The following is a 23,955-nucleotide window of genomic DNA, read 5'->3' as shown; positions in this document are numbered from 1 at the left end:
TCTGCATGCTGCCATGCTTCCTACCATGGTGATAATGGACTGAACCTCTGAAACTGTGAGCCAGCCCCAATGAAATGTTTTCCTTTATAAGAGTTGCCTTGGTCATGATGTCTCTTCACAGCAAAAAAATCTAAACTAACACAGATAAGCCCTTACTCAAAGTCAAGGCTGGCCTCAAACTCAGGATCCTCTTTCATCAACCTCTCTAGTGTTGGCTTTACAGGTATGTACTACCATGTCCAGCTTATTATTTTAAATTGTGATTTAATTTCATGGTATAAAATGAACTCACCCTAAGGATACAGTTCATTCCATTTTAGCGTTTGCAGGGTTGCACAACCATCAGCACAGTCTAAGTTTAGAACACTTGCAACACTCCCGAATATCTATACCCATGTGCAATCACCCTGTTACCACCTCAGGTCCAGGCACGCACTAATCTGCTCCCTGTCCTTTAGATATCAGGAAGAGACCTTCAAAACTATAGTATCATTCTCATGCTTAGCAAAAGCTGGGGGTCACCACTTCAAGCTTCCCAGCAGAATTTAGGGACATCAACCATGCCAAGATTGACAGATAGAAGCAGCTCTTAACTGAGGCAACATTGTTCTTGGATTTCATGGGACCCTCACAATATTCTTGGCTTTGGATCTTTTAAAACAATGTATGTGTTCACAGTTTCAAGCATGTATACCATACTCTCATCGTAGTCTCTCCATCTCTTATCCCCACCTCCTGCTGAAACCCTTCTTCCTAACCTGACTTTAGAACTTTATTAAAATAGATGTTGTTCACCTTCTTACCCACAGCCTTTTTACTCTTGGATTCAGGTCAACTCAAAATTGCTGACCTTCCCCATAGAAATTGCCTCTGGCCTCCACAGCTTTGACCCAGCACCACAGGCACTAGAGGTGGAGAAGCAAAGGACCAGAGCTGTGAGGATTTGAGCTGTCTCACCCCTCCCAAAGCTTCCTATGCTGTTTTGGCTTTCATGTAGTCCCCCAAACTGAGTAGCTTAATTAGAAAGAAGAGAACTGCTAAGTTATAGCCTCATTCCCCTTTGCACTGGAAGTTGAAGCTATTGACATTTTTTGAGAAGCAGGTAGTTGTCTGACTGGAGACCACTACAGTGTCATATGTTCAGAAAAGTTGAATCAAAGCTATCCTTAAGTTTTTATGCATGATTTCCTTGAATGCCTTAACATCTGACTTTATCTTTTGCTGTCCAGTCTCTTGAGATGATATTTTCAGTCCCCGAGGCAGTGCCCGACATGGAATGAGTGCTTGGGAAGTTTTGTTCTACAAATCAAGGAAGAAATAGCTTTGTAACCAAGACCTGTCAAGTTTTTTTTAACAGTTTAGCCAGGCCTTGGGTCTCTTTTCGGATAATGGAGAGATTAGAGGGCAGACGTAATAATTACACATTTTGTAGAATGTAATAGAATGTGTAATAGAAGACATTAACGAAAGAAAGAAAGAAAGAAAGAAAGAAAGAAAGAAAGAAAGAAAGAAAGAAAAGAAAAGAAAAAAAAGAAAAGAAAAGAAATCTAGATGAAATTCCTTTGCTGGGGCTGCTGGGTAAAACTTTGATGCCAACATACACTTGGAGTGTGAGTAAACCACGAAACATTCTGAACATACTAAAAGCTATCTGCGATTTGTCTAAACTTCAAATGGAAGCAGAACATCCTGTATTTTGATTTTCTAAATCTGGCAAGTGTCCATTACTAAAGGGCCCCACTGTGACTCACCACCAAGCCCCCAGGGTTGATACTCTTCCCCTGGATCCAGCTGCCTTTCAGCAGCTGGAAGGCCATAGCATTGCTTGACCTTGGTGAAATTTCTGAACTTTTGCCAGGAAAAACAAGCAATTGTTACGTGACGTTTTTCAGTGTTGTTTAGTTCAGAAGTGACTCAGGTGTGAATCACTCGGCTCCAGAGCTGGCTTTGTTTTGCTTCTTCACATTGGCATGGTAGCCTTCGTTACCTTCTTTGTTCTGACTATAATTTGATCAAGGCCATCTATGAACTGCATACTTAGATATGAGTGTGTCACCCAAGTCCAGCCTTCTCTCTTTAGTTGGATAGTGGAGGACAGCCTGTTTTTTCTGCAGGACTTAGATTTTTGGTTCTTTGTTTCTTTCATTCTCCCAGTGTGTAAGGATCATGTCACTGTGTGAATGAGACTACCAGTCACAATCATAGTTAAAATCAAGAGTGTCCCCTGCTATATCCACCTGTATGCAGGCTCGTGAGCAGCCTCTTCAATTCTCTTGAAAGGCCACTTTATCTACCTGCCCAGCCACCCATGGATGTGACAATACCTTCCTGTTAAGTGTTTGACATATATGAGCTTTCTCTACATTTAAATATGGAAAGGTGAGACTCAAAAGTATATTATCCGAGGGAGGAAGAAACTTGAAGTAGAGAAGAAAGAAAACTTGTTATGAAATTTGAGCAAACATCCTGTAACTATAAAAAAGAATAGACATGTTGAGTTGTAATTTCTTCATTATTCTTCTCTGCTTTATGATGCTGTCATGCTTACATAGGACTGTCTCCAAAAAGGAAAAATAATCCCACACCAACTGCATTAGTTAGTTTTCTTTAATTTCTCAGGCCAATCAAGATACAGTGTAAAGAGTGAAGGGCTGATTCCAGGCTACTGTTCAAGGAGACAGGCTTCCTTGTGCTGGGGAAGGCATGGAAACAGGGGTGTGAAGCAGCTGACCACGTTGCAATCAGAAGCAGAGAGAGGGTGCTCGGTTCACTTAGTCCCTGGTATTCAGTCTGAGACTTCAGCTCATTCGACGGCCCTACCCATACTCAGGATGGCTAGTCTCATATCCATTAGCTCATTATGGGTAAGTCCTCAGACATACCCAGAAGTTTGTCTTCTAGGTAAGTCTAGATCCAGTGAAGTTGACAATCAATAGTAACCATCACATCAAACACGTGAGAAACACCCTTTCCAAAAAAACCAAAAACAACAAAAAGAACAAAAACCCCAACCCAAACCAACCAAACAAACAAACAAAAACAAACAAACAACCCCCCCAAAAGAAACAAAAAGAACCTTTATTTAATGAGAAATTTGTAAAAAACTAATCAGTTTCTTCTTGTTGCCTATGCTTTATTAATTTTTTAATTTCAGTGTTGATTGGCATGATTTTTGTCTTTATTGGGACCATCAAATTGCAGATGCCCAGTTACTCACAACACCTTTGACTACCCTAAATTTAACAAAGGTCCCAGGTCTCAGGTGAGGAATTTTTATAAATAAACCCAAACCATCTAATCTCTTTTCAAGGGAAATGAACAGGCAGTGTTTGTTTGGAAATCCTTTTGTAAAAGCCCCCAGGTGTTGGCAGCTTTGGGGTTGACAGTGGCCAAACCTAACACCCACAGGAAACAGAATCTAGGAAATCCCTCTGCTCATCAGCTATCAGGACTGTAGCTTCCAGCCAGTGTCCTTGAGTATGGTCCCTTGGCTCCTACATATTTTCACCTTTAGACACTTTACGTAGTAACTGGCATTCCCCCAGCATTTGCAGATGTGCAAAAGACTATCTATTTGTGAATAACATTCGTGGCCTAGCATAAGGCCATGACTGTAAGTTTGTGTGCTCTGAACTTTGCTCTCTTTATATATAATATACATCATATTTACAGACAGAATGTGTGTTTTGTCTTTACAAGATAGAATCAAATAGATGAATATGTAATAGCATTTATAAGTATCAATTTCTTAGCAAAAGTAATGAATCCTCACTTTAGAAAAAACATATATGTGCATTGATGATATGAAAATTCTGCACATCCTTTTGGGGGCTCTCTGGCAGCAGTTAACTCCACTGTATTTTATAGAAGTTATTCTTTATGTAGACACACTTAAATTCCAGCTCAGTAATGTTTATAAAAACATGCCAGATCTTTCCAAATTATTGTTTTTACCGGTGCACGGTGGTATAGAGAAAACTGATTCCAAATGAACACTAGTTGTCATCAAAGGATAAGGTTTTTTTTTTTCTTTTTGTCTTTCTTAAAAAGAGTTATTTGTTTTATGTATGTGTGTACACTATAGCTGTCTTCAGACACACCAGAAGAGGGCATCAGATACCGTTTCAGATGGTTGAGAGCCACCATATGGTTGCTGAGAATTGAACTCAGAACCTCTGGAAGGGCAGTCAGAGCTCTTAACCACTGGGCCATCTCTCCAGCCCTAGTTTTTTTTTTTAATTGGACAGAGAACAGGACACGACTCCAAAAGAAAGAGAGGGGATTGTGATGGTGAAGCTTCATCATCAGCTTGATGGGATTAGAATCACACAAGAGACACACCCCTGGGTTTGTCGGTGATGCTGCTTACAGAGTCCTTCCCTTGAGGACAGACTCTAAGTCTGAGTGTGCTCAGCAACACCCAATGGGGTGGGGTTCTTGAAATCAAAAGGAGAAAAGAAAAGGCAAGCTGATACAGAATGACTGGCTGTTTGTCTCCTTTGTTTGGAATCCCCTCCATGATGGACTCTGTACTCTCACACTGTGAGCCAAAATGAAGCCTTCCTTCTGTAAGTTGCTGTTGCCAGGCACGTTGTCACAGTTAATAGAAAACTAAGAATTACACAAACTATCATGTATTGAACAGCTATTACATGCCAGGCCCCATGCTCAGTATCTTACATATGTGATCTCATTAAGTCCTACCCACGATGCTAGGATGGTGGTACTCCAGTTGCCCAGGTGTAGAACTGAAATGTTGAGTCAATTATGTTGAGTCTATGAAACACCAGTGCCAGCTTTGTTTGTCAGCAAATGTCAATATCTGTGAAACTTTTTTTGGATACTTTCGGCATTTAAGAAACGTGTATATATATCACCTGTGTACTTTCTAGATCCTGTATTTATTTATGGAAGTTTTAGTACTGAGTAGAATAGTCTTTTCATCTAGAATACAGCCAGTGTCCTACATCAAATAACTCGCTCAGTTTCTTGGGTTAAAGCTCCTGAGAAGAGCTATGCGGCTTCCATGGGCAAGACTCTTTTTGCTTGTAAAGCCTGAGATTTGCATAGGACAGCCTCATGGGAAGGCTGGTGGCCCGAGAGATGGAGCCCATGAGTACAAAGAGCAGCTAGTAAATTTTCTTGAGAGACAAGATACAATGTCCTTCACTGGAGTAGCTGTCATAGGTCACTCCTTCCCCTTCACCAAGTGGACAGAAAACAAGGAGGAGGAAGATAAACAAGGCCTCCTGTTAGACACGTATGGCAGCTGCTTCCTTCTTCTGGGCAGCTCATAAACTCTTCCTTTGCACTCCTTGTCTTTAGCACACAGTGGAGGATACTGAGAACACACTCACTAGGCTTATGAATTACTGTGTGTCAGTCAATACTGTGAGCCCTAGTTTAGAACAAGGAAAAGTCAATGGTATTATGTAGTATTATTTTGCTTTGGGGTTTAGGTGAGTAGCTGGAAGTCTATATTAATGGAATTATCAGATTTTCTCTTCCTCTGATAAATGAGGGGTTATATTTTCCCTTTTCTTTTGTGTGTGTGTGTGTATGTGTGTGTGTGTGTGTGTGTGTGTGTGTGTGTGTGTGTGTCTATGCCTGTGTTTGTGCATGGGAATGTCATGGGTCTACTGTTCTACTGGTGTATACTTTTTTAAAAAAGACAAGAATTTATCATTGAAATTGGAACTGACTGATTGACCATATTGGTTGGCCCAAGAGCCCAGGAATCCCCATCTCCACTTCTCAGGACTGGCATCACAGGCACTGGTTACTGTGTCCGTCTTCTTACAAGAGGGCTGAGGATCTGCACTCAGGTCTTCATGCTTGTACATATCATCTCCTCAGCCAGAACACTTTAACATTCTAAGGATAGGGTGGCGGGTTGGGTCTGAGTGTGGAAGAGCTTGCCGTGCAAGCCTGACAATCTGAGTTTGATCCCTGGAACCCCAGGCTTAAGGGGACATCTGACAACCTCCTCATGCATGCCATGGTACACCTGAGCAGCCATATACAATAATAATTTTTAAAAGATGTTCCACTCAAGTTGTTCCTAATCATAATAGAAACTCTACCAGGTCACTTTTACTCTGTGGCACTTAGTGGGTGGAAGCCAGCATCAGGAATTAAGCATCTTGGTGAAGAACCAAACAGAGAATCCACCCACTCTTTGGGCATATGAAATAAGCCCATTTATATGAAAACTCATGAATTTTCATCACGAACAGACAAACACCAGAGGTCAACAGGCAACAAAACTTGTACGCATCCTTTCTTGTGGTCTGTATCAAAGAACCCAGTCAAATGAATCTGAAGAAACAAATAATACTTTTCAAATCCCCAAGGCTTTTATTTTGTTATGAGTGTATTAAGTTGGGGCACTTGTACGAAGAAAAAAAAGAATATTTATGTCAGAGACTTGGAACAAGATAAAGTGGGTCCATGCTGGTTAAAGAGATTAAACAGAATGTATCGATTGTTACAGAATGTTGGGATAGGTGTACTTACATACAACATAGGCCATGACTATGTTCTGCATGTAAGGTAGGAGGTCAGGGTGAAGGGCATATCCTATTTGCCACCATCACACACCATATTACCTGCTGGACTTGTTAAAGTTCTCTCCAGAGCTTCTGGAAAGGGTCTGAGAGTTGACATTTCTAAGAAGTTCCAAGGCATTTCTGAGGATGCTCTTCTAAAACTCAGACCTGATTTACACCATCTGACAAGTGATTCTTCCAAGGAGTGCTTGGACACACCTAACAAAGTGAGGGGGGACAGCTGCTTGTGGAACCAGAACAACTTTCTTTGATTTAACTGACATGACATTGCGAGTGCTTCCCAGTAACTCTACCCCTGGTCTTAATTCTGCCAGCTGGAACTTCTCCGAATAACCCTAATCCCCATATAAGTGGCTGTGCACACACATTAATCCAAGGAAAAAAAAAAACAGAGTGGAGTTCACTTGGCAATGTAGATTGCTATGTTCCGTGCCACAGTTTGTTTAATGCATTCTGCTCCCAGCTGCCATGGATAAACAAATAAAATAGAATAAAGTGCATTTAACTTATGTGTAAGGCTTGCTGAGTTACGTATTAGTCAGGGTTCTCTAGAGTCACAGAACTTATGGGTAGTCTCTATATAATAAGGGATTTTGTTGTTGACTCACAGTCTGAAGTCCAACTCCCCAACAATAGTCAGCAGCAGCTCTGAATGGAAGTCTAAGGATCTAGCAGTTGCTCAGTCCCACAAGGCAAGCAGGTGATGAAGAGAGAATCTTCCTTCTTCCAATGTCCTTATGTAGGTCTCCAGCAGAAGTGTGGCCCAGATTAAACGTGTGTACCAACCAACATGCCTGGGTCTGGGACTTGCTTTGTCCCAGGTGACCTTGAACTCAGAAATCTCCTTGCCTTAGTCTTCTGGAATTAAAGGTGTGTACTACCTTGTCTGGGACTAAGCTTTTCATAGCCACTGTGCCTCAAGATCAAGATCACAGGTGAGCCTTCCAATTCTGGATTGCAGTTCATTCCAGATATGGTCAACTTGACAACCAGGAATAGCCACCACAAATTATATACACATATACACATTTGCACTAAGTACACCCATTTTGCTACATCAGAGGACATATCCCTTCAAATTACGTACACCCATTGTATATCAAGCACAAGACACTTCCGTTCAAAGATTTTTTGTATTCTTTCCAAGTTAGGACCTTTCCTTCCAAAGGATCACCTGCCCGACTTCAGTTGCTTTTGGATGATTTGTGCTTGACTTTGAACTCTATGTAAGTGAAGAACAGAGAATATGCTCTCCATGTTCTGATGCTGAGCCTCAACATGACTGCCAGCATCGTGGGTAGATTTTCCATCAGGCTTCTTACATTTTGGTAATTGTATACCATCCTAAGTGTAACATGTCTATAATGCCCTATCAAATTCCCTCTTCTACTTTGCAAATGCTTACATTTGAAAATGACAAACCTGATGTGATGTTTTTCACAAACTAGAATGGTGATAAGTACAGTGTTTCACCAGGTCTTTCCAAGATCATGACATTGGTACTACTATTAATGTAGTTTGTAGATGGCTTGGTAGCCTATGGGAGGGCTCACATCTAGCACAGTGGATCAGTACCTGAATACAAGTTCTTCTGACTCAGTGTGATGGTTAATATTGTCAACTTGACAGGCTCTAGAATCACTCAGGAGACAAACCTCTACATGTCTGTGAGGGATTATCTAGATTAGGCTTATTGAGGTCCTAACTATGGGTGGCACTGTCCCATGGCATGGAGTCCTAGACAGAATAAAAATAAGAAAGTAAGCTGAATATGGTGTTCATCTCTCCTCTTTATGACCTTAATTGCAGAGTGACCAGCTTCCACTCCATTATGGTCTTTCATTTGCTCAAACTATGAGCCAAAATGAACCCTTTCATTCTTGAAATTCTTAGATTTCAAGAATTCAAATTCTTTCATTCACAAATTCTTAGAAGATATGAGGAGGAAGTCAATCTCCAATAGAATGAAGTTTAACATCCTGTGTCTATGCAAAAAGTGTGTTCTTTTCAAGAAAAGTCTTTATAAAGTCTTTATGATTTCAGTTTCCTGCTGTTTTTGTTTACTGCATGCAGGTGACATGGGTCCTCCTCCTTCTACTCTCATCAACCAAAATGAAACGTTTGCCAAAGTTGTCTTTAAGCCTACTGTGGTCCAACAAGCTAAGATTGCCCAGAACGGGATCTTGGGAGATTTCATCATTCGGTATGATGTCAAGAGAGAGCAGAACATCGGTGACATCCAGGTAACAGCTCCCATGATGCCACCACATCTGGAGCTTGATCCTTTCTCTTCAATTTCTCATCAACAGGTTCCAATACTTACCTAAAGTGAAAGATCTTTCCAATTCTTAGTGAAACTATTTAAACCCCAAATATGTCTTCAAAGAGCCTTCTGATGCTCCCCTTCTGGCTGCCGAGGGTACCTATTTCGTGCTTCAGTAACCTGGACAGCAAATGAAAAAAAATCTATAATATAATTTTCCCTGTGGTGTTTTAGATGAGGTTAGAATTTTAGCACTTCTTCAACTTTAATTAAAAGAGACTGTTCCGTGGCTTATTTCCCTTCAGGTTGCATTGCTCCAGAGACAAGGTGGGAATATTAAACTGAGCAAATGTGCACAGAGAATGCAGACAACCTTGATATCTCACCATGTGAGATGCTTAGTAAAAATAGGTAGTGTAAGAAGAAGCAGGATTCTCAGGAAGCAAGGTCAGAGGAAGATGCATAATTACAGTGGATGGCTTGTCATGGTCTATGTATCTCTATACTTATGTATACATTTTATATTAGTATTAGGGTGATACAAATTGAACCCTGGATCTACACATGCTCAGCAAGCACGCTGTCACTGAGCTACACCCCCATTCCATGATGAGTACATTGAAAATAGATGGTTCTACTTTATCATATTAATTAACAACTAATTCTCTTGGAAGGACCAAGACTGTAGACAACTCTGTTCTTGGTGTGGAATGTAGCCCTGGACTATGTCATGCCATCTTTGTCTTCTGGAAGTTCCAAAGACTGTTCTAGTCATTTCCTTCCTTTTTCTGAATGCAACTTCAGTTACTTCATTTCTCCTCCACCAGGTTCTAAATGGTTACTTCGTGCACTACTTTGCTCCTAAAAACCTCCCTCCTCTACCCAAGAATGTGGTCTTCGTGCTTGACATCAGCGCCTCCATGGTGGGAGCGAAACTCCAGCAGGTGAGTCAGCTGCCTGCCCAGTGATTGCTCATGCTTTTGCCTAAGAATGTGATCTGCCTTGTGAGTGACATTCAGTTGATGCCAAATATCTGTTTTACCATCTTTCTAGTCCTCCCTATGGGTATCCTTAAGCTGACTCATGTACGACATTGATAGAAACTATAGATTTAAGAGAGCAAACGGTCCAATAGAGAAATACCTCAGCAGAGAGGACAGGATGAGTGAAACAGAAGAACACTGAGAGGACCACTCAGCAGTATGGTCAGTTGACCGTGGTGATACACTTTGGAATGCAAATACTTAGGAGACTGAGACAGAAGGAACACAAGTTAGGGGGCTAGCCTGTGGTACATGGCAAGTTTCAGGACACCATGGGCTACATAGTGACACCTGGTTCAAAACAATGGAAAACTAAACAAAACAAAATTAAAAGAACCAAAACAGTACCATATTGACAAAAACTGTGTCCAGTGAGGATTCTTTTGTGAGCAGTGGAATAGAAAGAACTTTTAGAAGTACCTTTGGCGTGTTCTCAGGGCAAAGAATTCAGGTCTCCATTTAGGAGTAGTTCTCACAAAATCTACACCTCTCTTAACACAAATAATTCCAAGTTCAGAAGGGTTGTTAGAGGACATTTAAATTATCAACTGACTTTTATTGTTGCTGTTGAAAGTCAGTAAAATTTTGTTCTCTTCGTGGGAATTATTTATTGGTGTCTGATTTTGTGATTTTTCTCCTTAGTTTAGCTTTCTATAGTTTTAGAATAATGGCTTCTTGAATATTTTCCCTGAGAAGTTTTCCTTTCATACTCTATGAGTTTGGGGATTCACCAGTGTGACAATTAGCTTTCATTGTCAGTTGCTCATGATCTAGACTCACCTGGGAAGGGAGAGGCAGCCAGGGTTCCTCTGTGTGAGGTTGCCCTGTGGTGGCATGTTTAGGGAATCTTTATTATGTTAACTGAGGTGAGAAGACTCCCTTCCCACCTTGGGCAGCATCACTCCCTAGGGGATTCCGAACTGACTAAGAGTGAAGAAAGGTAGCTGAGGACTCCTGTGCATTCACTAGAAACACTGAATTGATTTGTAACAGTAAGACTGCTCTACATGCACTAAGGGGCTAAGTAAAGATAATCAGTGAGCTGCATTAGGGAAAAATAGGTTCATTATAACTAGTTTTATAGCCAAGGGCAAGTCTTTAAGGATAAAAGAGATGAAAGTAATTACAGAGAATAAAAACAATTATTTCAGGTAAAAGAAAATTTTAAACTTGTTCTACAAATTAAAAACAAAAACAATAAGTGACTGAAAAGCTGTATGCAGGAAAAAGATAACTTTATCATCCATGAACAGTGAGCTTCCCCAGACCAATAAGAAACAAACCTGCACATGAAAGGGAACAAAGGATGTAAGACAGTTCGCAACCATATGGACAATCAAAGAAAGGCTGCTGACAGGATTCATAGAGTTCTTGAAACTTAGCATTTATAAAGTTCTGGATCAGTCTCCAGCATGGCATACATAGAATGTGGGGGTGCACTCCCATGATCCCAGTTCTCAGGAGGTGGACTATCAGAAACTCAGGGTCATCCTTGACTTCACGGGAGGTTCCATGACAGCCTGGGATACACGAGAGCTTATCAGAAAACAAAAACACATGAAAGAAAACAACATAAAAAGAAATACTATTTTTATCTCCATAGTTTTAAACTCTAAGTTTTATAAATTGTATATAAGGACAACATGCAGATTGACTAACATGCAGATTTAGTATTAGTATCCACAAGTGCAATTTTTGCATTATTTCCAATAAAATATTAAGAAGTAGCAACTGGGATCCTTCTGTCCCTGCCTCTCCAGTGGCACATGCTGCCATGCACAGATGTTACACTGGTGCTGGGGATGAAGTTTAGGTTCTCATACTTGCACGGCAAGCACTTTGCAGGCTGCACTGTCTCTCCAGCCACATGAAGACCTTTTAAAAACATAATAGGACAGATATTCAGCATTGCATTTACTATTCTAAGTATATTACATGAGTTATGTAACATGGACGTGTTTAGTCTTCATAACCATTTCACTGCCATTCCATTTTTACTGATGTAAAACGGAGGGTTTATGCAGAAGAAAAACCTGGCCAGTAAGTGGAAGGTTCAGGCTTTGGTTCCAGGTCTGCCCTGAAGCCCATGGACCAAACTGTCACACCACTATGCAAGCAACAGTGAGGGGCTGAGAGAGGTGGCATCAGATGCAAGGTCAATGCTATTTCTTGGCTTAAGACTGAATCAAAAAGTCTGCACTCTGGAAGACACGACTTTCCTAGCTTTACTCATGAGCAATCCAATGACTGGTGTGACACCATTGCTACTCTTTCTTCTGTCATTTCTGGACACTAAATTCCCATTCCTTGCTAGTCACTGTCACTTTGGCATGCACACTACTGTCTTGTAAGCAATGTCATGGCCTCTTTCCAGGAGAACCATCCTGGAGCAGCCAAACACATGTCTGAGCAATTTGCAAGTCCCCTGGCTGCCTGGAGTGGTTTTGCAAACTCCTATTTCAGCAACTTGGTTTCTCCAAGGCCACAGAACTAGGGGAAGAGCTCAGTTGGCTCGTGGTAGAGTCACACATATGATGCTGCACTGGTGAAAAAGGCAATTGTCCCAAGTACAAGGCTTCATATTGTGCCAATGGGCTTGCCAATATGAATGAGACATTTGTCACAGGTCCACTTGGATCTTGTTATGAATCTTTCTCCATTTGTTTGGCATCTCAGAACTTTGATAGGCTTGAGAAGTTGTACTGTTCTTGTCATAGGAGTATTGTTGGTATTTAATAATTACTCAAGAGCTGGAGATATGGCTCAGTTGATGAAGGTAGTAGTCATATAAACCTGATAACAGTTGACCTCTGACATCTACACATGCACCTTGTGCCCCTGAGGTTTCATGCACAAACACGAGTGCGCACGCGCGCGCGCACACACACACACACACACACACGAATTGGTTTATAAAGACCTGTAAGGATTAAAATATGGAGTTGGCTATGCTAGTAAATTGTCTGCCATGCAAGAATGAACACTTGGGTTTGGCTTCCCAGCATCCATGTAAAAGAAGCCAGGAACAGTGGCACTTATCTGTATTATCAGTACTGATGAAGTCTTGAGGTTTGGTGTTTTGCTGTTTTGTATTGCTAAATACTGTTCCTCAAGGCCTGGTTCCCCATAAGGGATGAGAGAATCTGCACATAGACCCAAGTGACCTTGTAACCTTGCCCCCTAAGTTATCCCTGATAGGTGAATAAATATGCCTACAACCGGGGCTGGAGAGATGTCTCAGCAGTTAAGAACACTGACTGCTCTTCTAGAGGTCCTGAGTTCAATTCCCAGCAACCACATGGTGGCTCACAACCATCTGTAATGGGATCTGATGCCCTCTTCTGGTGTGTGTCTGCAGATAGCTACAGTGTGCTCATATAAATAAAAATAAATAAATAAAAATATGCCTACAACCTGTAGCTGGACAGAGGAGAGATAGGTGAGATATTTTAGTACCTGAGTTTGGGATAAGAGGCAGAAGACCTCTAGGAAGGAGAAAAAGGTGGAGAGAGAAGAGACACTATGGGGTAGGTGAGTCATAAAAGCATGGCCATGGGGGATGACCAATTTTAATTAAGAGTGTCCCAGATTGAACATGTCAAGTTGTAACTCGAGATTATCGATAGGGAAGTAGACATAATAGCGTAGAGGGTAGATATCTGCCCAGCTTTGGTGCATTAAAGGCTTTTTTAAATATAAAAGTTGCATGTCATTTATCTGGGAATTGAATGATCAAAAGTGTGGTGGAAATACCGATTTGAGATTAAATAATTACTACAACAGGAAAGCAGAGACAGGAAGATCTCTGTGGATAACTGGCTAGACAGTTCGTCAGGACTGGGGAGCTCCTGGTTCAGGAAAAGTCTGTCTCAAAAAAAAATTAGGTTGGGAATGAATGAGGAACACATGGGATGCTGACCTCTGGCCTCCACATCCATGTGAGAACACACATGAATACATATGCATGCATACACGCTGTGCCTACACAAGCAGTTAAGTTCACTTGATCTAAAAAACAAATGCATACTCAGTAGAGGCCTTGTCTATACCAGGAAGCTCCTAAACTTGCATGCACCCAGAATTTTCTGGTTCTTTTCCTAATCCAGTGGAAATGTGCATCTGGATGCCAGGGTTTCCCCACTTTAGGAGTAGGGAGGGTGCCTCCCACTGGCTGCTGGCTCATACTTGACTGTTTGTCTCCCATGTGGTTTTGCAGATGGATATGTTGAGAGATGGTCCTGGCATTGGGTCAGAAAGACTTCTGTTTCTCAGTCAACACTTACAAATAAATCTCAATGAAGTGGGAGCAGGGAGGGATAACAGGAAGAGAGGCGGAGTGACCTGGGTACTTGCTTTTCTTTTGCTGGTTGACTTAGACAACTAACACATGCAAGTCTCTGCAAACATGCCTGCCTTAGGAGACATCAGTGATGACACTGTGGCTACTAAGTACGTTATTTGGGCTGGCAAGATGGCTCCGTAGGTGAAGGAACTTGCTGTAGTGCCGGATGAACTGAGTTCAATTCCTGACACCTACCTGGAGGGAGAGAATTGACTCCTGAGAGCTGCCCTCTGATCCCCTACCCAAGCCCAACTCACTCACACACACAAATAAATAAAATAAAAGTTTTAAAAACATGCATTGTTTACTTGGCCAAAGCCTATAGCTTTTTCTAATTTGTATATTATTATTATTATTATTATTATTAACCTTTTATCATTGTACATCTCTCTCACACACACACATACACACATGCACACATGCACACGCACGCGCACACACACACACACACACACAGAGAGAAAGAGAGAGAGAGAGAGAGAGAGAGAGAGAGAGAGAGAGAGAGAACATTGCTATGGGGCATGCATGGAAATCAGAGCACAACCTTGGCTGTTGGTCCTTCCCTTCTGCTTTGTGAGGGACACAGTTGCATGCACTCTTTCCCCCACCGCATGACCATGCTGACTGTGAGCTTCTGGAGATTTTCTTGTCTGTACCTCACATGTCACCATGAGAACACCGGATTTACAGTGGTTCACTATTTCATCTGGCTTTTCTGGGCTCTGAGTATCTGGACTCAGTTCCTTACCCTCCTGCCACAAATGTCTTACCCACCGAGCCATCTCTCCAGCCCTCTAATTGGTGTGACTGGATTGATTGCTTTTTCCTTCATCATAAGGCTCTAGGATCTCACAAATCTGGTGATGAATGGATCATTTCCCAGGTGTTGCTCGTGTTGGGGTGGCTCTGACACTTGCTCCCACACTCTGTATCACTTTGTGCCTGCCCTGGGTTCCCAGTAGCTTGGAAAGACAGTTGTCTTCCTTTCTCACATCAATTTGGTAGATGGTATCAGAGTGTGAAGACCATACACAGCATTCCTTGTCTGCCATGTCCACCTTGGAATGAGGCAAAGTATGAATTACAGGCAGAAGGATTTTGCTCTAGTACACTGCATGGTAGATTAAGCCTCATGCGGTTTCTTCCCTGGAGTTCTAAATCTAGCTCCCAAGAGTTAGTTGTATGCTTTCTGGTGTTACCTTCCAGGTAAAGAGTCTGGGAGCTCCACAGGCTTGGGGCATCTTGGTTCTAAGTATTATAGAGTGTATTCCCAGCACTTCTCAAGAGGACATTAGATTTACCTTGTATCCTTTTTTTTTTTTGCTACAATCATGAACTTTATTATTATTTTTTAACTTTTTATTGATTCTTTCTGAGTTTTATACCCCGCAGCCTAATCCCACCCATCTCCCCGTCCCTCTGTATCTGCTCGCTGCTCTTACAACATCCTTTCCAGTAGAAAATAAAAAATGAGAATTAAAAAAAAATAAGCAAAGCAAAAGAAAAGAAAGCATAGAAAACACCTTGCTGTGGCAGGTCTAGTGTGTCACAGCGTGTCCCGCAGGACACTCTTTTGTCCACACAACTTTACTTGCAAATGTTTATTGCAATGAGGCATTGGTCTGTTTGAGGCTTCTAGCTTTTGCTACACCATCAATAATGGATCCTCACAGGGACTCCTCTCAGATATCCCATTGTTGCCCTGTGTCATGGAGATTCTGGAGCTTTGGATCTGCAGGGCTGGCCCTTTCACATGCTCCAGCAATTCATAGATGGGGTATGTTGGGGTGGACCAACTCAAAGCCTGGGATCTGGGTCTAGGTGGTAGCTGAGTTGGTCTGTCTGCCAGCTCTCCCGCATCCACACCAGCAGGGTAACCTCTCCAGCACTGCCCCAGCTCACCCAATGCTGCAACTGACAAGGGGCAGGATCATTCTCCATTCTTATGGCACCAGAGCCAGCTCTACTGTGCTGCACCTCAGTCGAGGTGTGGGGTCTACTCTTCCAAGTTCTGCAACTGTTGAAAGGTAGGGCCAGCTCTCCAGAGTGTGACTGCCAGTGAGGAGTGGGTCCAGCTCTGCACAGTCTTTGGACAACGACATGGTCCCAGGTGGCTGCCCAGACCAGGGATGTCCACATGGTCTTTAGTGGTAGTGTGAGCCATGGAAATTGACAGAGACTTCTGTTGCACCGTGGAGTGGCAGCAGGGGCCGGGACTTGACCATGATCTCAGTTGGCAGGGCAGACTAATTTCAACAGGCGACTCCTCTCCATACTGGAGTCTCCAGTTCCACCTCTCTTCATAGGCCTCAAACTGTTCTGCTTCTCTTTCTCTCGCATCTGTCCACTACATCCTTGCACGTTGTGGTGGCTCCTGCTGCAGGGAGGCCACAAGGTATCAGGCCTCTGGGTGTCTCCCTCTACCCATGCTGTGTGGTGTGGCCTTACTTTGTGTTTTCTTTTTTTTTTACTTTGTAATTTTAAAGGTACATTGGATACTATTGAGTATTGATTAATACTCTTTTAAATATACTTTTAAATATATATATATATATACTATATATACTTTTAAAATACACTTTTTAAAAAGTACCTTTTATGTACTTATGTATGTGTGAATTTGTATGCACATATGTATGCAGGTGCTCGTGCACATGTGCATGTGGAGACCAGAGGTCGAGGTTAGATGGCCTTTTCAAGCATTCTCCATTATACTTTTTGAGACAGGTTTTTACAGACCCTGGCACTTGCCATCAGACTGTCCTGGCTGGACAGCAAGCTCTGGTGTGCCTCCCTCCTGTTTCCATCTCCCAGCCTGAACTGCAGGCATGTACAGCTATGCCAAGCTTGTTTATGTCTGAGTTAGGGATCGGAAGTCAAGGCCTCATGCCTTCGGGGCAAGCACATACAAACTGAGCTATTTCCCCAGCAGCACTTTGTAGACACCTCACCATTTAATCATTTGGCAGTCCAATGAGGAAATAAATATTGTCACCTCCCTTTTATGGTGATGGGCAGGAACATGACATCAGTAGTGTGAAATACACAAAGTTAAAAGAAGAAAGTTAATATTTAAATTGACCCCAGGCCTACTCTTAAGCTCCCCAGGGTAACATCAGTCAGGAACCACCTTTGTCCATGAGTCTCCATGTTGACATGCACTGTGATGGAGAAAGCTGTGTGGTGCAGGTTGAATGGACACAGAGATCACCTCCCTGAGGCTCCAGCCCACAGCTGGGCACTGCAAAAAACCAACGAAGTGATTCTGCTTTGGTGTAGAGAATGACTAAATAATTTATTCTTACTTAACACGAGGCACACCTCGGGTCTGAACAGGGTTGTGTATTTCTTTCACTTTCATAATTTGCTTGGATGGTTAAACCTGAGTGTGAAGACCGCCGAGGCACTAAGCAAGGTCGTGACTGTGAAGCCCAATAATGTCCAAAAAGGTCTAGCACGTGCTCTTCATGATCTGGTGAACCTGTCACATTTTGAAAGGGGGAGATTCTAGACGATACTAGGGTATAAATGATGTAGCTTTTAAATGATTGGGTAATCAAGGGGGTTCCTGTGCAATGGTTCAACAACTGGGAGGGGTGAGGTGGACATGAGCCGTGGAATGCAAAGGATCTAGTCAGACATGCTGTGTGCTCAGGAGGATGAAGCTTCTAGAATAAATGATGACTCTCAGGAAGAAGGTGTGTCACAAGCATACCCAAGGAGACTATGCCTAAAAACTGGAAGGACTAGGAGACAAAGATTACGTGGCATCACACAAAAGAAAATTAGTATAAAGTACTAGGTATCCTGAGTGTCTGTTTAGATACTAGCCAGCACTGTAAGCGTTTAGATATTAGCACCGTAAGCATCCCCACTGGAGGAATTCCTGTGGCCCCAGGGTATAACAAAAGAGCCTCCTTTCCTTTTTTTTTTTTTTTTCCTGGTTTCTGGGGATTTGGGAACTTCCTAGAATGGAGTAAATAAATATCTTCAGGTAGGTTATTACCATCGTAACTTTTAAAGTGATATGTTTTTATGTTATTTGTATGAGTGTTTGCCTGAATTATGTAGTATGTGCATCACATGCATGTCAAGTACCCACAAAGACTGGAAGAGGAAGTCAGTCCCAGGAACTGAGTTACAGATGACTGTGAGGTGGTGTGAGTGCTGGGAACCAAACTTACATCTTCTGCAGGAGCAGCCAGATCTCTTAATCTCTGAGCTGCCTCTGCACCCCCAGAAGTCATGGTAACCTCTTATCACCACTGTTTACACCTGCTTGTTTGTTTATGTGGTGCTGGGATTTGAACCTATGACTTCAAGCATGCTAGGCAAGTACTGTACCACTGAGCTACACATCCAGCCCAGCAACTCTACTGCTACTGTTCTAACCTAGGAGCCATAGATAACATGCAAAGAAGTAGGAGTGTCATGTTCTAATAAACTTTTTTCTCAGCACAAACTGAGATCTGAGATTTTCTGTGAGTCCCAGTTTGTTTACCTATCACCTAGTGCAATGACTAAGCCGCATGTGCCTAGGGTCATTTCATTTTGAGACTCTTATTTAGCTTCCCTTGCATATTTTAGAAATATATTACAAAATAGAGATCTAGGACATGGGGCAAGATACAGAGGACAAGGAAAGTGTGTGTGTGTGTTTGTGTGTGTGTGTGTGTGTGTCAAGATATGAAGTAATTAATAGATGAACAGAGGCCAAAATAGTTCCCTTGGATCATTCCCAAGCCCCCAAGGTCTGTAGTTTCAAGGGGAAAAAATGTCCTCCCATATTGACATTATAGATTCTTAAATTTTCAGTTATTCAGCGGGTATATGATTGTCTGAAAGTGTGTATGCACCATAATGCTGAAGGGAAGGTCAGGGAACAACATGCTGGAGAAATTCTGCTCTCTCCTTTTACCATGCGGGTCCCTGTATTAAGCAAAGCAGACGGCAGCAAATGCCTTTCCCTTCCAGCCCATCCTGCTGTATAACACAACTAACGTTGAACAACTTGGAGCTAGACATTTAACAATTGGTTTTTGAGGCACTGAAGATTTATCTAAATGAGGTCATGTTTCGGAAGGCAGAGGCTCTCTGGACGCAGACGCTGGCTGCCACACAAAGAATGCTTGTGGAGCAGAGCAGGTCTCACGCCTCAGCCACTCGGGCTGCAGTTTGTCAGCATCAGAAATCATGGCACCAGCTGGTAATGGAAAAGCCTGATTTCTCTCTTTCTGTTTCCTGAAAACATCCTCTCCCCCACCCCCCACCAAGCTGGGATTGGCAAAGTTTTCTTACAAAAGGACTATAGAGAAGATGAAAGGAAACCACCTCAGGTAACAGAGAGATAAACAGTGTAAGCCAGAGACTTAGATGAGATAGCCAGTCTGAAAAATGTTCGTCTGAGTGTCAGAAATCTTTGTCAATCCAGACACTTCACGGCCTTGGCTGGGTGATTAAAATTATAGCTCAGTAAATTCCTCAGAGCTGACAGAGTGCAGCCACCCCCTTCTCTTATTCAGGACACCTGACTTTCCCCCTCGGGGTCTCCATCTTGGCTTTGACCCCAGAATCAGATTCTCCAAGAATGGAACATATGACTGTGTGCTGGCTGTCCAGTGGGATGTGAGCATGGGGGTTACAGAGATAGATAACTGGGAGCCTGTTCTCACAAGAAGCCAAAAGGAACAGAGAATAAGACAAAATCACCACTCAAAAGTCCTCACCACAGAGTTGGAAGCTTTGCTAATTGTGCCCCAGGGCGGGGACCAGTTCTTAGGGATGAGATGAATGTATGTGGTGGGAACTTGGGGGGAGAAGTATGCTGAGGAAGTGGCATAATTGAATTTAGAAGGTGTCTTGGAAGTTATTTGAGTGAATGAGATGAGAACGAGGGATTAAGATCTGTGCAGACAGACAGGTAGCATCCACAACAACATGGAGTGATAAGCTGAGTGTTAACTTTCAACACAACGGAATCTAGAATGATCTGAGAGACGGGACTCTGGGCATGTCTATGGGAGATTATCTTGATTACATGTTAATTGATGTGGGAAGACCCATCTTAATTGTGGGTGGGGCCATTCCTTGAACAGGGGATCCTTCGTAAAACAGAAAGTGAGCCACATACCATGCCCGCATTGGGGTCTGATTGCAGATGCTCAATGCGAAGCCACTTCCTGTTTCTGCAGCTGCCCCAGCTTCCCCACCGTGAACCGTGAGACAAAATACACCTTTCCTATGTGAAGCTGCTTTTGTCAGCTTGCTTTATGGCAGCAGCCGGGAAAGTAACTGATCCGTGGAGATGAGAGAACAAGTAGATTCAAGAAAGAACGTCCCTCTGTAAGCCACATTAATAGAGGACATTAGCATTTTGCTGGGGAAGAGAAATGCCGAACATTCTCGCATTATTCAAATCCATGTAGATAGTGAAAGAATCCTGGGGATAAGAAAAAGCTGAGTAGCAGAAAAAAAATTAATGACAGAGGAGAGGACGAAGGAGCTGTTCTTGGATGCAGTTTTCTTGGCAGAACAGGAATGTGTTTGCTTGAGGAAAAACACAAAGAAAGGCTAGAAACAAGAAATGAATGTACTACAGTTGAAAGGGCCAGCTGATAGTTTTGGAGGAGATAACAGGAAAACTTTCCTGACACAACATTTGTAAAGAAAGCAAAATCAGAATAAGAGCTTCAAATGTGGAGCTGAGCTGCCAAACAAACGAACTATACCATAGAATCCATGACTGCAACGCTGGGCATGGTGGCTCACATCTACGATACCAGCACTTTGGAGGCTGAGGCAGGAGGCTTGCCGTGAGCTACATGGTAAATCATAGGCTAGTTTTCGAGTGATACCCTGTTTCAAAATGGGAGAAAGGGAAATGGAAAGGAGGAGAGAAAGAAGAAAGGATCACTGAAAAGCAAGTGGAGAACATCTAAATTAAATGCTGTTCCCTCAGAGGGGACTTAGTCTCCACAGTTCAAGGTTTAAGCATCACCATGGGACCAACAGATGAGACCTTGAGCCCTCTGATAGAGAGTTGAGCTTGAGACCTTGCACAGAGTTTGTTCCTTTGAAGAACCACACCTCCCTATAACATGAAAAATGTCTACCTGCTAACGTGAGACCACAAATGGTGATTTGCCTCTCTAGTTCACAGGTCTGCTTGGGATGAGTGAGGGAGGCTTTATTCATAACCATGAGTTTAAAGTAAGATAGACCTGAAGATATTTGGGCTGGTAATCAAATCAAGTGATCCAGGAACTCTCCGATAACATAGATAAAGGCCTTCTGAGCCTACGACAACCTAGACGTTTTTAGCAGAAGCTTCTGGAGAGATATAAGTCCATGTTGCAGTTTTCTCTCAAGTAAATTTCTTTTGGGAGGTCCTCTCAGATATCCCTCCCCAGTCTCCTAAAAGCAGATACTGCAGAACAGAAGAGTAAAGTGTGCGCCGCAGACTTTGGAACCACATTTTTGAGGATGGAAACTGGAAGAGAAGTACTCTGTGATTAAGAGTGTCATGGATTGTATTTCCAACAGACTAAGAGGAAAGCACTACAACTATCCAGAAGGGGAGAGAAGTAGAGCCTGGAGATGTGGACTTGGGACATCGCCAAACAGAAGTAGCTGAAGAATGGATGAGATTCCTTTAGGGAGAGTCTAGGCCTTGTGAGAAGGGAAATAGGGAGAGGCAAGGTACTAGGAGGAAAGGGATGATGTCCGTGTGATGAACAATTCTAGAATGGAAGAAGAGATTTTTCAGAGACGAAATGTAGCACAGTAATGAAAGCCCCTTCTATCCATTGGCAGTAATGTCCAGTGCTGGTGATCCCATTGTTGACGTACCTTCTCTGTCATGGAATAGGTCACATACACTTATAAGCACATCCACAGTAGAACAGAAGCCTGCTTCTGCATCTCTCATATAAACTGTAGAATGGGACCTGGTTAATGTTGTCTGTTATATGTAGTGTTATTTAGTCACACTAGGAGAAGTTTGGGGCTTTCTATAGCGTAGTTTTGTATCTTGAGGCTGAAGAGCAAGGAATGGGTCTGCGGAGAGATGGCTCAGCGGGTAAAGTGCTTATCATTCAAGCATGAGGATCTGAATTTAGCTCCCCAGCACCTGTGTAAAAAGCTGGGTGTGACTAAGCATGGGGAGGTGGATCACTGGACCTCGCTGGCACTAACTGAATTAGCCAGCCTAGCTGAATTGGCGAGCTTCATGTTCAGCTTGTGAGCCTGTCTTAAAAAATAAGATAAAGAGTTATTGAAGAAGACACCTGATATTGACCTCTGATCTCCACAGACATGGACATACACACACTTGTATGTGTAGCTGCACATACACATGCACACACTTACACAGGCACATGTATGTAACACACATGCACACAAAGATTCAGGGACGGCAAAATCATGAACCTAGAACAGATGTGTATGACTTCATTATTTCTGGGCAAACTCTTGAGTCTGGCTTAGGCAGATCTGCTTCTGTGAGAGTCAAACCCTGCCTCTTCTCAATGAGCATTTGGCAGTTGGCATTCTTAACATCCAACATCATTGAACTGGCCCTTAGTCTGAATTGGGATGAAAGGAGAGAAAAGTCATGTAATCACCAAGCTAGATACTGTGTGTCTTTGATTCTTTGAAATCTCATTTTTGCTTTGATGTGGTTATAATATAAACATGAGAGACAGACATACAAATTTTCAGTCCATTACATAGTCCCCTGGGCTATATCAAATGCTTAACTCACAGATGTAGGGTCCAACTACCAAATATGTGCCAGCTGATCATCAGACATCTCTTCTAGTCTGCAGGGTCATGAGAACAAGGTGGACATTCAGAAGGAGAGCCTGGGGCATTAGTTACCTCTGTATCTCAGTGACAGAATACCTGGCTGTGCAATTCAAAGAAAAGAGGCTTATTTGGGCTCACAGTTTCAGGTTGTCTCAGTCCATCATAGCAGGGAAGACATAGTGGAGCTTGTGAAGAGCATATGGCCAAATCTTGTTCACATAGCAGCAAAGCAGGAAGTCAAAAATCAGGCCAAGGGAGACTGTAACCTTCAGAGGTCAACCCCCTGTCTCCTACACTCACCTTCTAGGCCCCTTGCTATAGGGTTCTCCACAGCCTTCAAATAATGCCTCAAACTGGGAACCAAGCTATGACACTAGTCATGGTGCTCTTGTGCTCTGTCTTTGGTGGAGGCAGCAGGGGGCTATAGAGACTGAGGAGTCAGGGACGCTCATAAGAACACTGGGATAGCTTCAGTGAAGTTGTTAGACTGAGCGAAATGCCCAGAAGAGAAGAGAATGAGGCCTGGTGGGCCATGAGGAGAATGAAGTTTTAGGGTCCAGATTAAACTTGAGATTGAGTTATTCAGCCATTTCCACCTTGTCCACCAACTCAGGTTTCTCTGTGTGGTCTATCTTGGTACATTATCTAAAACTCATACCAACAGGTAGCCTGTGCTACTGGTTTCCTCTTGTCATGGTTAATCTTCACTGTCCATTAGACTTGGTTCAGAGTCACCTGGAAGACACACCTCTGAGCGTGTGTGTGAGAATATTTCCAAAGAGGCTTATCTGTAGCTAAAAGGCCCATTCAGACCGTGAAATATTTATTCTTTTTTTTATTTTATGAGTATGAATGAGTTGCCTGAATGAATGTATGTATGCATACCATGTGCATGTCTCATGCTCGAGGAGGCCACAAGACCATTCTGAATGT

The 23,955-nt window shown here is 42.6% G+C and overlaps 1 protein-coding gene across 2 annotated transcripts in view; it reads left to right on the top strand.

The window, feature by feature from the left end:
* Positions 1 to 23,955, top strand: part of Itih5 (inter-alpha-trypsin inhibitor heavy chain 5) — a 91,445-nt gene that overhangs the window by 34,432 nt on the left and 33,058 nt on the right. For both annotated transcript variants that reach the window (XM_076939428.1, XM_034510435.2), the window contains exons 6-7: positions 8,643 to 8,812; positions 9,660 to 9,776. In XM_076939428.1, the coding sequence (XP_076795543.1) occupies positions 8,643 to 8,812; positions 9,660 to 9,776 (287 nt within the window). The remainder of the gene's footprint in view (positions 1 to 8,642; positions 8,813 to 9,659; positions 9,777 to 23,955) is intronic.

Source organism: Arvicanthis niloticus, chromosome 8, assembly GCF_011762505.2.
Source record: "Arvicanthis niloticus isolate mArvNil1 chromosome 8, mArvNil1.pat.X, whole genome shotgun sequence".
Taxonomy (NCBI): domain Eukaryota; kingdom Metazoa; phylum Chordata; class Mammalia; order Rodentia; family Muridae; genus Arvicanthis; species Arvicanthis niloticus.
The sequence above is the reverse complement of the archived record's forward strand: the minus strand, read 5'-3'. Positions and strand labels throughout refer to the sequence as shown.